The 12,299-nt window shown below is 39.5% G+C and overlaps 1 protein-coding gene across 2 annotated transcripts in view; it reads left to right on the forward strand.

The window, feature by feature from the left end:
• Window positions 1-12,299, forward strand: part of LOC147900187 (uncharacterized) — a 108,402-nt gene that overhangs the window by 67,883 nt on the left and 28,220 nt on the right. For both annotated transcript variants that reach the window (XM_087377141.1, XM_087377140.1), the window contains exon 2: window positions 8,915-9,004. In XM_087377141.1, coding sequence (XP_087233267.1) covers window positions 8,915-9,004 — 90 coding nt within the window. The remainder of the gene's footprint in view (window positions 1-8,914; window positions 9,005-12,299) is intronic.

A 12,299-nucleotide genomic window follows, 5' to 3' on the forward strand; every position in this document is an offset into this window, starting at 1 on the left:
GAGGATAATGTTACATGGCATGGGATAGATTATAGGAAGGAGATAGAGATACACACACACACACACACTATCCCTTCCTTCATTGGTTTGGCCACTTGGTCATTAGATTTCCCCCGAGACCCCCCTCCCTTCCAAACCCCTCTTTCAATTTCTCTCCTTGTTCGGTAATCTCTCTTAAATTCCATCATTTTTCCCACTATATTTTCCCTTTATCCCCCTAATCTTTTTTCCCTCAAATTCCATTATTTCTCCCTGAATTGGTCTCTTAACTTCTTCGTACTCCAATTCTCTTATTTTTCCTTACTCTTCTCTTAAATTCCTTGATTTTATAATAAAATTGTCCTTTATTTTCTTTTATTTCTTCTTTCCCTAAATTGTTTACACCTTTCTTATAAATTCTAATTTCTCCACCCTATTTCATTTTATCCTATTTTATTCACTACCCCCCCCCCCCCGCCGCCTTCCTAATCATTCATTTATAGTCACACTTATCTGAATCCCTCCCCCCTAGTCGTGTGGGTTTTTCCTTTTTTCTTAATTTTTTATCTTTCCAAAATTTTCCTACTATTTTCTAATTTTCTAAACTTTCACATAATTTTTTCTATAATTTTTCTACACTTGTTTTCAATGATTTTTCCCATAATTTTTCTAAGCTAACCCAACCGCGGCCCTTTTTTCCTCCATACACCAAGTAGCTTTGTGATAAATACCTCCACCTTCCCAAAACAACCCCTAGCTCTCAAGTATCCCGACTACCTCCCTTCTCCTATATATTAAGCCCTCCCACAGAGTCCCACGCACAGTCTTCTTTGCCCACTATCCCCTCCTAGTACCCTTTGTGGCGTGTCCCATTACACCTTGCTGTTGTCTCGAGTGGCATGCCACACTCAGTGCATTGGCTGCGTAGACCTTTCAGTGACGTTCTTCTCCCCAGCCACCCCTACGTCTTGCAGTCTCCTCTCTATGGCTCATACCTCCTTCCGCATCGTGCCCATACTTCGTCTCTATTGGCCATGTGCAATGGCCATGTGCAATGGACTCACAGGTCCTTCTTTAAAACTTCCATTAAACCCCCTGCTATCCCATCTATTGAACTCTTTGCATAGTCTACACGACTAAACCCCCCTTGCCAGTTTTGGGATTCTCGATCATGTCCCGTCAACCGCTACCCAATATTTATCGCGTTCGATTCTTGCACGCCTCCTCCAAATAATGGACTTGTAGGTCCCTATGTTTTAAATGTATTTTCGGTTGCATGATATTAACCCCCCCCCTTCATTCTTTCCTTTTCCTCCTTTTAATTTCGTAACCATGCCCCCCCCCCCCCCTCTCTCCTTATCTCTCCCTCCTCTCTATTCATACATTCTCTCCCTTGTCCCCCCTCCTCTATATGTATATCTCTTCCTAATTTTTTTGTTCCTTTTCCCTCCTTTCCTTTTTTCCTCCCTCTTCTCTATCTATATCATTTACCCTTTATTGTCCCTTTACTTTTCCCTTTTCATTTCCCCTTCTAATACCCCCCCCCCCCTCCTTTTTCAATTCTTCTTATATTCCCCCCCCCCCTTCCTTTATTACCCTTCCATCTCTAACTTGTCTATAGATTTTCACCTTTCTTAAAACCTTTGTGCTATCTCATTCCCTCCTATAGTCATTTTTCCCTCTATGATCTTAAAACTACGTTCTCTTAATTATTCCACCAAGTTATCCCCCCTTCTTTACATATAAAATTTCACCCTCTAAAATGCAAAACTCATTCATAGTTACTCCAATTTACTTGATTCTCCTAAATATTAATAACTCGCTTGATAGGTTTGTGGTTATGAGTTATTTTTATTGTGACCCCGATTATAAGGGAGGGATGTTTATGACACCTTCCTTCCCAACTAAGGTTTAAGCGGGTTCTCACCACGTCTTTCTTGTTGGATGGTGGAAGGTAGGTAGACTCCCCCTCTTCAATAAAAGGATGCTTGCCAGGACTTATCCAAGCTCAACTTCTATACAGTTTCCACAAAGTCATTTCTACAAAAGGGCCTATTGCTAATTTGCGATCTGATTACAAGCATAAGCCCAATGTTGACCATTAATGGGCTGGAATTTGCAATGAAGGAGGAATTTCACCACCTCTTTCCATCAATAGATCATTCCTCATCATGAGGACATTTATGCATCAATGCCATCCTACTCTAGTGCTGTGGGCATCGTCAGGTTCAGCCATTGTGCAACCTAGGGAACTTCAATGTTCTAGCATGCACTTATGGTTGTAGTATTCACAAATTTGTAGAAAGAAGGCTTGCAAGGTGCAAGGTTGCAAGGAGTAAGTAGTAGTGCAACAAGTAAGCAAGAGAGGACAAAAGGAGGCAAGATGCTTAGAGTGGAAAATGGTGCATCTCTAAATTTACCCACCATGGTGGAGGCTCGGTGGAGGTGATCGACTTGCTTATGTAGTGCATGATGCTTGGTTTCCAACAAACTTTGCAAGCCATGCTTTCATGCAAGCTAAGCCACGAACTTGTTGTGTTTATCTCGTGACTTCATTATTGCTTCAAAGTGGTTATAATTTAGAAGGGTGGCACCCCTTATGGCAATCTAGTGTGTGGGTGTGTGTGGCACGTAGCAGGGCGTGTGTGTTACCTAATCAAAATTCTTGTATGGCTACTAGGAGTCATTATTACTAGTTAGTGTTGGGTCCAATTAGGAATGTAAGGCACAAGATGGAGAATTAAATTATCAATATAGTTCATTAGTGTGTTATTACTGGGGTATTATTAGGGTCTAAAATTATTGATTAGTGTGTTATTACTAGCAATGTTGGGCTCAATTAGGAATGCAAGGCACAAGAGGGAGCATTAAATTCTCAATATAAATTGCTCTTATCAATGAAAAGTAGTTGAAGAAACTTTTCACCTTGGTAATCTAATAGATTTAAGAGGATTGTAACTTATCTCGTCCATTTTTAGTCTTGTAGAATTATTGGGGTCATGAATATCTAGTCTACCAAAGTTTAAGCTATCACAAAATCGTAGTCAATAAACTTTCAGTATGTAAACTCCCTTTTTGCAAGCAATACAAAATTTTGTTTTGATTTAAGAGCCTAATTAGATTTAATGATTGATGATGAGCATGGATGTTAGGTATACAATCTTTTTATGTTTGTGGTATGTCTTTGGGAGCGTTTAAAGAGAACAACTCTATTTAGGCACTACTCGATGATCAGTTGATCCATGCACAATGAAGGTAAGTGAGATATTTGTTAAACATATACCTAGCACATTTTCTTTAAGTAATACACTTTAATTTTCATTAAGCTTGCAAGAATATTGCAAGAATATTTAATCTTCAAAACCTTCATAGAATCATATTTAAGCCAAATTCTTCATGCAATACCAATAATCCCTCAAGAAAACATGTAACTTGATTAACGATATTGCAAGACTTTGAATATATGATGTTCTAGCTCTACAATACAAATATGGGTCCATTGGAAGCCATGCAAAATTGTGAAGCAACAATGTGAGGGACCTTGATACGTAGAATTGGCAAAAGAAGCAAATGCATAATTATATGTCTAGTCACAAACAACTTTGGATCAATTTCTATACAAGAAAAAAGAGAAGCTTCCCTAGTTCAAAATGAATGTAACTAGGAAGAGTTTCTCCTATATGGATTATACCTATCTAGGAAATTTCTTGTGAGTTTTCCTACTTATGTAACCAGGAAAGTGCTCCATTTTCTAGTTTGCACTCTTCTTAGTTACATTCATTTTTAACTAAGAAAACTTCTCTTTTTTTCTATATAATGTCTATCTATATAGGCAAATTATAGTTTATATTTCCTATTATGAAATTATGAAAATGATTTGATTTTCATAATTGATTTAATTTTAAGATTTCAATAAGATTGCTAGCTAATCAATTTAATACATTCTTACATTTACTACTTTCAAAAAAGTTATTAAGAACATATATCCATATGCATTCAAAGAATCACATGAATGATACAATGAAATAGATTGGCAGTTGAAGATAGGAATAGTATGTCGGAGGGCTTGCATACGGGGGATCCAAATGAAGTCTTTCAGATGCGGCTGGAATCCTGAATTCCTATCCACAATCCTGGGGTTAAGTGCAGCAAGAATCGATCCCTTCCACTCCGCACATTTGTTTTGCTAAGTAGGAAGCTAAAACAATAGTTATATTAAGGATGAATTGAGATTCACAATGTACTAAAATTTTTTAGCACTACTAGAAATTACTAGAGATGTAGGTACTAGCTACTATACCTCCTTGTCAATCTCTTGTCAATTGTTGCAAGTGCTAGCAAACAAAGTTATTACAAGTTCCGACTAGCACAATTATAGGTGCTAACCAACATATGATGTTTATTTTAGACCTCGAAGTATGAGATAAAGGAGACAACAGTCATGACGAATTATAAGTGCTCGTTATCAATATATTATCTTAACTAGCAAGTGCTTATCAATATGGATGCTCATAGTGGTAAATGCTCATTAATGATGATAGTTAGTACTCATAACATAAAGTTAGTAGAGTTCAAAGTGTTACTAGTAGCCATAAAGCTAGTCATCATGTCAATAAGGTTGTAAGACTTAAGAAAGTTGTAACTATAGAGTAGATATGATGCTAGCTATCACTGTCAATACAACTGATTAGTATCCCATTGGAACTCTTTAGCTAGGTTTAAGGAGGTGCAAGTTCTTATTAATATGGATGTAAGTAGAGTGGCAAGTGGTAATCAACATTGAATATGGCTCAAGAATGGACACAAAATGTATTAGAGTAGATTAATGTTAGTTACTAGTCTTAATTAAAGTGCTTAGTTAGCATAAGATATGTGGTTCAACAATGGATATATATGTAGTTGGATTATTTTAGAGCTAGTAACACTTAGTACAATTATAGTTACTAGTTAGAACTCCCATTGGAACTCATAGCTAAAGCCAAGGGAGATGCCAGTGTTGATGAATATGGATATAAACATAGTGGTAAGTGCTAATTAGCAAAAGATAAGGATGGATTTATATGTAGATAGACTAGTTTAATGCTAATTAGTAACACTCTCAATATAGTTGCAATGATTAGCTAGCATAAAAGATGATGTTGATGTAATGGGTGTATATACATAGTTGGGATATAAAATGACATGTTTAAGTAATGGCACAGCAAGGACACACTATCAATGACATAATGTATGATGCACTACGCTAGATTATACTTGAGGATAATGAATTCTTGAGTGCTTGACGTAACTATTTTGACTAGTTAGTTTTTAGCAAACATCTTGTTGGGGGAAACGTGTCTCAGTTTCTTGAAATGAGTATATGTGCACCTTTGTTTCATCAATGATTGGGTTAGTATCGTGGTTTTATAAGTATCGTATCTACACTATCGATTATCATCATAAAGCTCAACATGTACTACTGATATATAAGCTGTGCTTAGGTACTTGAATAACTCTTGAGACCTTGGATAGAGGCAATTTTGATTTGTGTCCATTAGCATAGATAATGCACTTTCCTTTAAAAACTTCTCTTTGGAAGTTAGCTACTTAACAGTGGTGGCTAATATGTTGCATTCTCTATGAATGCTCTTTGGACCTTGACTTCTTGGGAGGTGCACTACAAAGAAAATCTATGTATCACGTGCGTTCAAGGGGTATTTAAAACCCTCCTCAACTAAAATTTTCCTCCCAATAAAAGCACCCCTCTTTACTTATGAACTAACAGATTTTTTACGTAAGTTGAATTAAAAACCCCTTAAGTTATTGTAACCCTGTTAAATTATTTCCAAAAGTTGAATTCAAATACTCCTCCTTTTGAATGCATGTGGTACACTACATTTTTGTGAGGTGAACCCCCCAAGCTCCGACTTCTTCTCTTAATGATGTGTTTTAAAATCCTTGCACATGAGGATGTTAAAGGATTGCATTAAGAATCTTATGCCTGAGTCTTGTACCCATGTAAGTTGTCCTATCATTAGAGAATTCCATAGTATCAGAAGCAAGTCTTGGCTTCTTCTCTTCATGAATGGCATGTACACTAACGTACCTCCCTCTCCTATGCTTGTTGCTCTCTATTCCTTCTTAATAAGATGTCCTATGTATTGCATCATTGCATGTCTCCCTAGTCCTTGCTTTATTTTAAATGAAATTGTTCAATAAATCTACAAACCCATAGTTGAACAAAATCCAAAATTTAGTAATGCTTTGAACAATGAAACACAATCATGAATTTGTAGTCAAGTCTCATAATTCCTCCATGAGTATTGATGCTCATTTCTATTACCTATGGAGAAATGTGTTAGAGAGGAAGAGATAGAGTGACTTATTCACTCCTTATTCATAAATATAGTTGAATTTGTCCACATATGATGGAGCGAAAAGCAATACTTCTATAGAGAAGTGAGAATTAAGAGGGAGCTAACTCGTTGACTTATGAAAAGTGACGATCTTTTTGACAACTACCTAAGAAAAACATGAGTTTGGTGCAATACATGGACCATAATGGGATAGTTGATTATGGATTTTAATGAGAAGGATTTGATTGGCCTACGAATCCTAATGATGCATAGGCTAGGAGGGACACACAGAGAGACTACCTTTTTCTTCCATGAGAGAGTGAAGGAGAGCATGAGGGAGATTGAGAGAGTTTGCATATAAAGAGAAGAAATGAATCCTAAGGATGCATTAGCTAGGAGGGGGCATAGAAGTTGTGCCTTTATGTCTATGAGAGATCAAGGGAGAGCATGAGGGAGACTGAGAGCATTTGCATAGGAAGAGAAGACATAGGTCATAACAGCTGGGAATTTGTTAGTCTTCTTTTGCACATATGAAAGAAAGAACTCACACATGGATTGTAACTGTTAAGCTAACAATTCTTTTAGTCCTTTTCTTTCTTTTTTCAAAATTTGAAATCAAGAACTCATTTTTTGTAATGTTGAAATAGCAAGACACATAGACTTATATTTACTCTCCAGTCACTTTTGGCCAAAAACATTATTGTTGATCCAAGTGTATTGCACAAAGAAATGGAAATATTAAACAATGAAGCTAAGTGGATGAGAAGAACTCTAGATTGCACAAGTATCAATCCTAATTCACTCATCTTGCAATCGTTGTATACAAGGTGAAATTTTACTTAAGTATGAGCTTGATATCAAGATGATGCATCCAAACTTAATGTTGCCTAGTGTTGTACCTTTGCAAGAAACAAAACTTCTGATAGTCAAGCACACTCATCTTCAAATTATGTGAGTATTAATCACTTTTATAGTGTTGGTCCATGTACACTTGTAAATAAAGAAATCACCATTAGAACATGATGACACCACAAGATATAATCTTTAATAATAGAAAAAACATTGAATGCACTCTCATTAATATGTATCATCTGACTCCACCAAATTATAGAATATTCACAAACATGCTTTGACAAAATGCTCGAAATTTTTGAAAAACGGAGAACATGTTCATACTTGATACACTTTAAATATAGGAGCTATACGGCCACGTTAATAATCTTGGAGAAAACCTAAATTGCCATGACATGAAGCTGCAATGGAGAAAACCTAAATTGCCATGACATGAAGCTGCAATTCGAAGAATAATTAGAATTATGTATGGTTCCGATCGAGATCATTATGGGTTCCCATCTAAATCACATTCGGAGCTGTAAACATATGCATATTGGAGATACCGTTCCATATACAGTGGTGTCCTTCCTTTCTAGAAGCTGGTATTGCTAAATTATTAAAAAAAAACGATTCTTACAAACTTGCATGCACGTACGTAATTAGTTATGAGGAAATACATGACGTTACGATTGACTGACTCCACCGACACAAGCTGTAAACTGCAACAAAAACCTCACATTTGTTCGGACGCTGAGTTTGAAGAGCACGAGATATATGATGCAACTATTGATGCATCTTTTAATAAATGATGATACGAGGGACTGACTCCACCAGCTACACAAGCTCTAGAGGCAACAAACACCTCACATTTTTCGGACGTTGAGTGTGAAGAACAAGAGATACGTGATATTACCATTGATGCATCTTCTGCAAGACAGGGGCCTCTGATAGAACAGCCAATCTTTAACAGGGATCGACAAAGGACCTTGACGACGTTAATTTCGCTCAGAGGCCCAATTCAGCAGAGGTGATGAAGGCATTGTCCGTTCAATTTTTATGCCGGACGTCCCTTCGTTAAGAGGGTCGGAACTTGGCACTGTCCACCCTGCTGGATAGTGGATGCTCGTCTCTGTGACGTGACTCTCGGCCTCTACCGACATGTGCGTCCCGGAAAATAAAAATTACCAATAGATGTGCATCACCGTTAAGATACGCATCGCCGAACTTATAAATTCGAGCCATCGACCTCCGCCATCCAACCCATTCCCGGATTGAGTTTGTTGTGAGCTTCTCACGAATCATGGCTCCAAAGAGCATGCTTTTTCTGGCTAGTATTCTGCTATTGTTGCTGATCGCCGTCAGCTCATGGGGAGCGGAGGCTCAAGGTGGAGGCCCCGGAGGTCAGGGAGGACCGGGAGCTCAAGTAGGGCCTGGAGGTCAGGGGGGACCTGGAGATCAAGGTGTAGCGGGAGGTGGAGCCTTTGGACAGGGAGGGCCTGGAGGTGAGGGGGGGCCTGCTGATCAAGGTGTAGCGGGAGGTGGAGCCTTTGGACAGGGAGGGCCTGGAGGTGAGGGGCCAGGGGGTCAAGGAGGACCGGGAGGTGGAATCTTCGGACCTGGAGGTCGGGGAACGGCAGGTCAAGGAGGGCCTGGAAATCAGGGAGGACCGGGAGGTGAGGGGCCTCTACTTCAAGGAGGACCAGGAGGAGCTGTAGGACCTGGAGGTCTGGGAGGACCTGGAGGGCGAGGTCAAGGAGGTGGAGGAGGACCAGGAGGAGGTGTAGGATCAGGAGGAGGTTTAGGACCAGGAGGAGGTGTAGGACCAGGAGGACCAGGAGGTGGAGTAGGACCAGGAGGTGGAGGAGGGCCTGGAGGGCAGGTGCGCCCTGGAGGTCAAGGAGGACCGGGAGCTGGAGGCTTCGGACAAGGAGGAACTGGAGGTGGAGAAGGACCTGGAGGGCTAGCGCCTGGAGGTCAAGGAGGACCTGGAGGTAAAGCTTCGAGGCAACAAGCCCTTCCTTGAGCTGCTTTCTCAAAAAGGGTACGTAGTCTTTGCCATGGAGTTCCAAAGTCTTTGCAAGTCCTCGCCAATATGCAGTTCGACATAACGCCTCCACGTCTTTGCATTTGCTGTTCTGTATTTCTAATTTGCTACCTCGAGAGCATATTAGCTGTGTAATTAATTACAACGTTCGTGAGAGTTTGTTTCCATTGCAGAGCTGTTGATGTTGGCAAACGCTCCCTTCATCAGCTGCTTGCTAAACGCAGTGCATAGTTCTTGCCATGCAGACGTTCCACAGTCCTTGCCATTGCAATTCCATAAGGCATTCACGTCATGAGCAGACTATGCTTTTGCATTTGTTGTTTGTATTGCTACTTCAAGGCCTTATGTGACTACTTCAAGGCCTTATGTAACCGTCACCTTCGTGCTCCTACAAGATGTAATCGAATCAACCCATCAATACAACTATTCTACCATTACGCGCATACTCTATTTTCCACAATTTCCATAGAGGAAAGTACTATGAATGTGACGAGTGGCCTCTGGCCATGAGCCATATTATGAGCACTTCTCGACTTCCCCATGTTGAGGAGTTACCTGGTGGCTCCTCTCTAGAAGTCCTTGGTACTAGTATTTGCTTTTATTGCAAACAAGGAAGGGAAATTAGCATCTATATCGAACTAGACAAACCAATTGAGCTACAATCGCAGCTAGAAGAAAATTGAATTACACCACGTGCTACATTTGGCCCAAATCAACTACATTAAAGCTTTTGACCTCCATAAAAGATCCCTCATTCCAAATATGATGCTTTACAAAGAACAAAGACATATATTTGATAATCGAGAGAAACAAAAAGCTTATCTATTTTGAAAGATTCTCTTAAGAGTCAATGATCGCGTATGAGTTCTTTTCTTGTACTGTGCAAGTTAAAGCACCGAGTCCATCCTTTACTTCATGATGTACCATCCCATTCCCCTCTTTTTGTACCTTATAAAAGAAAATTCTTACTCAATGTTTCCTTGGACAAAATATGTGAGACATTGTTGATTAGAACATTTGTTGAGCTTTTGGGCAATATTTCTCATTATTGCTTCAGACAAAATTTCATGGTACATCCTATTTTGATCACGTGTCCAAAGGTGCCATATATTCTATGATTTTTCCATTCAATCCCCATGCAAATCATGCATGTTGCATACCTACACTTGCCCACACTTTGATCAATGATATAAAAATAATAATGGAAGGCTAAAATCATTTGCAAAAGATCACATCAGCATAACAATTAATCTAACCCAACCTAAAAGGAAATAGAAACATGCATATAACAAACAATAGAGGAATACCAAATATTATAAATCATAATTCAAAACAAAACTAGACCAAAGTCTAAGCTCTACTTAGAGCATATTGTTTATATATAGCACTCAAAACTCTCTTATTGAATATTCTCAAAAAAAGGCTCAATCTTTAGAACAAAGATCAAAACAACCCATAGCTATTACACTCTCCAACAAAAACAATGATAACAAGTACTTATGATGCAATCAATGCCAAGTGTCACACTGACATACCGGACTGCAAAATACCAAGAGACTCAAGAGATGTGTGAATGTGTACACTGATGATAGATGAAATGGGGCTGACACTTTTGAGAACTAATAAGGTAATATGACAATGGATTACGTGGCTTGGTGGAGTCAAATCTCCTCTATGGCTGTGCTAGTCTACAGCTAGAGGACTACACGTTGAAGCATCAAATGTAGCAAAATGAATTTTAGTTCGGTCATTTTATGTGTTGGGTGGATGCAATGGATCAAGAGGTGGTTTCAATGATGAGGTTTAGCAAATTTGACAAAGTGGAAATCTTAGATGTGAAATTTGAGCTAACAATCACATAGAGTGCAAGTTGCAGAGCTTTTTTTTTTGGGGCTCCTCCAGATTCCACCTGGATCAAAAGATGTGGCTCCTAGAAAATGGGCAAACTTTGATCCCAGGAGGGCACAAAAATGATGATCTGGCACTGTGGGTCACATGTTGTTTACAAAATGGTGCCTATGTGGCACTATGTGTTGAGGTGGCACATGAATGCACATGCAAAAATATACTCTGCCTATGAAGAGGCAAGTGTGCCTAGTACAGGCTCTGCCACCACAGGGCCTAATGATGTGGCATGATGACATGGCCTGATGATTGGGTAGGGCATGTGGCAGTGCTAACGTGGCATTGTTGAGGTGGCAGTAGATACTAGAAGTGTTGACTAGGCAAGTGACCTGGCATGCTGATGTGGTGAATCTATGTGGGTGTTATTAGGATAGGGTTGTTATGTGGCAGCTTATGGACCAAGCCCAAGGGTATGGTACTTTGGGGATAGAGTTGATTATACGTGTCACCATGTGGGGAGAGATAAGGTTTGATGTCTCAAATAACCCATCAAAATATTTTTAAGATTTTGTCAATGTGGCCATGTGTATTCTGGCTATGTCACCACTGGGGAGGCATTTTACTCACTAGTCACCACTTGTGGCCTGGATGCCTGGGGCATCATTGGAGGAGCCGACACATTGAGGTTGCTAGGTTCATTGCCCGTTAGTCACCTTGGCTTGGTGCCACTATTGTTGGTGCAGTTGACAGTGACTTGGTTGCCTTGTGCTATTGTTTAGAGCGTATGTAGCTTGTGGAGTTTGTTGCATTATGAATATGTGTGTAGAAGGCATCTTGGAGAACCGAAATGCCTCGCAACACAATGATCTACTCATTGCATTGCTGATTGTTTTGATGGTGGAGAGTACTTTAGTCGTTGTTGATAGCCATGAAGGCATCAATTGCTATGGAACCATCGGAAGGCTTATTGTCTCTTTTGCATTGGAGGTCTTCTGGTTGTAGGTGGTCAGTTGAGCCTTGATAGTCAACTATGTGCTACAGCCTATTCTCGAGCCATGGGCTCCATTCATTGTTGTTGGTACATGCTAGCTCTTTGCTAGTCAAGCATTGTAGGTAGGGCTGTAGCATTGCTATGTGAGGGGCCAAATTGTAGATGGAGGCTATTGTTAAAGTCGTCGTCCATTTGAGAGGATATTGTGTGAGTCATTTTCCTTGGAGTCATCCTTTTTTACTTGCTACTCCTTAGGAGTTGAGTCCCACTA

This window comes from Dipteris shenzhenensis, chromosome 7, assembly GCF_047967505.1.
Source record: "Dipteris shenzhenensis isolate YYH24624 ecotype China chromosome 7, Dip_SZ_1.0, whole genome shotgun sequence".
NCBI lineage: Eukaryota > Viridiplantae > Streptophyta > Polypodiopsida > Gleicheniales > Dipteridaceae > Dipteris > Dipteris shenzhenensis.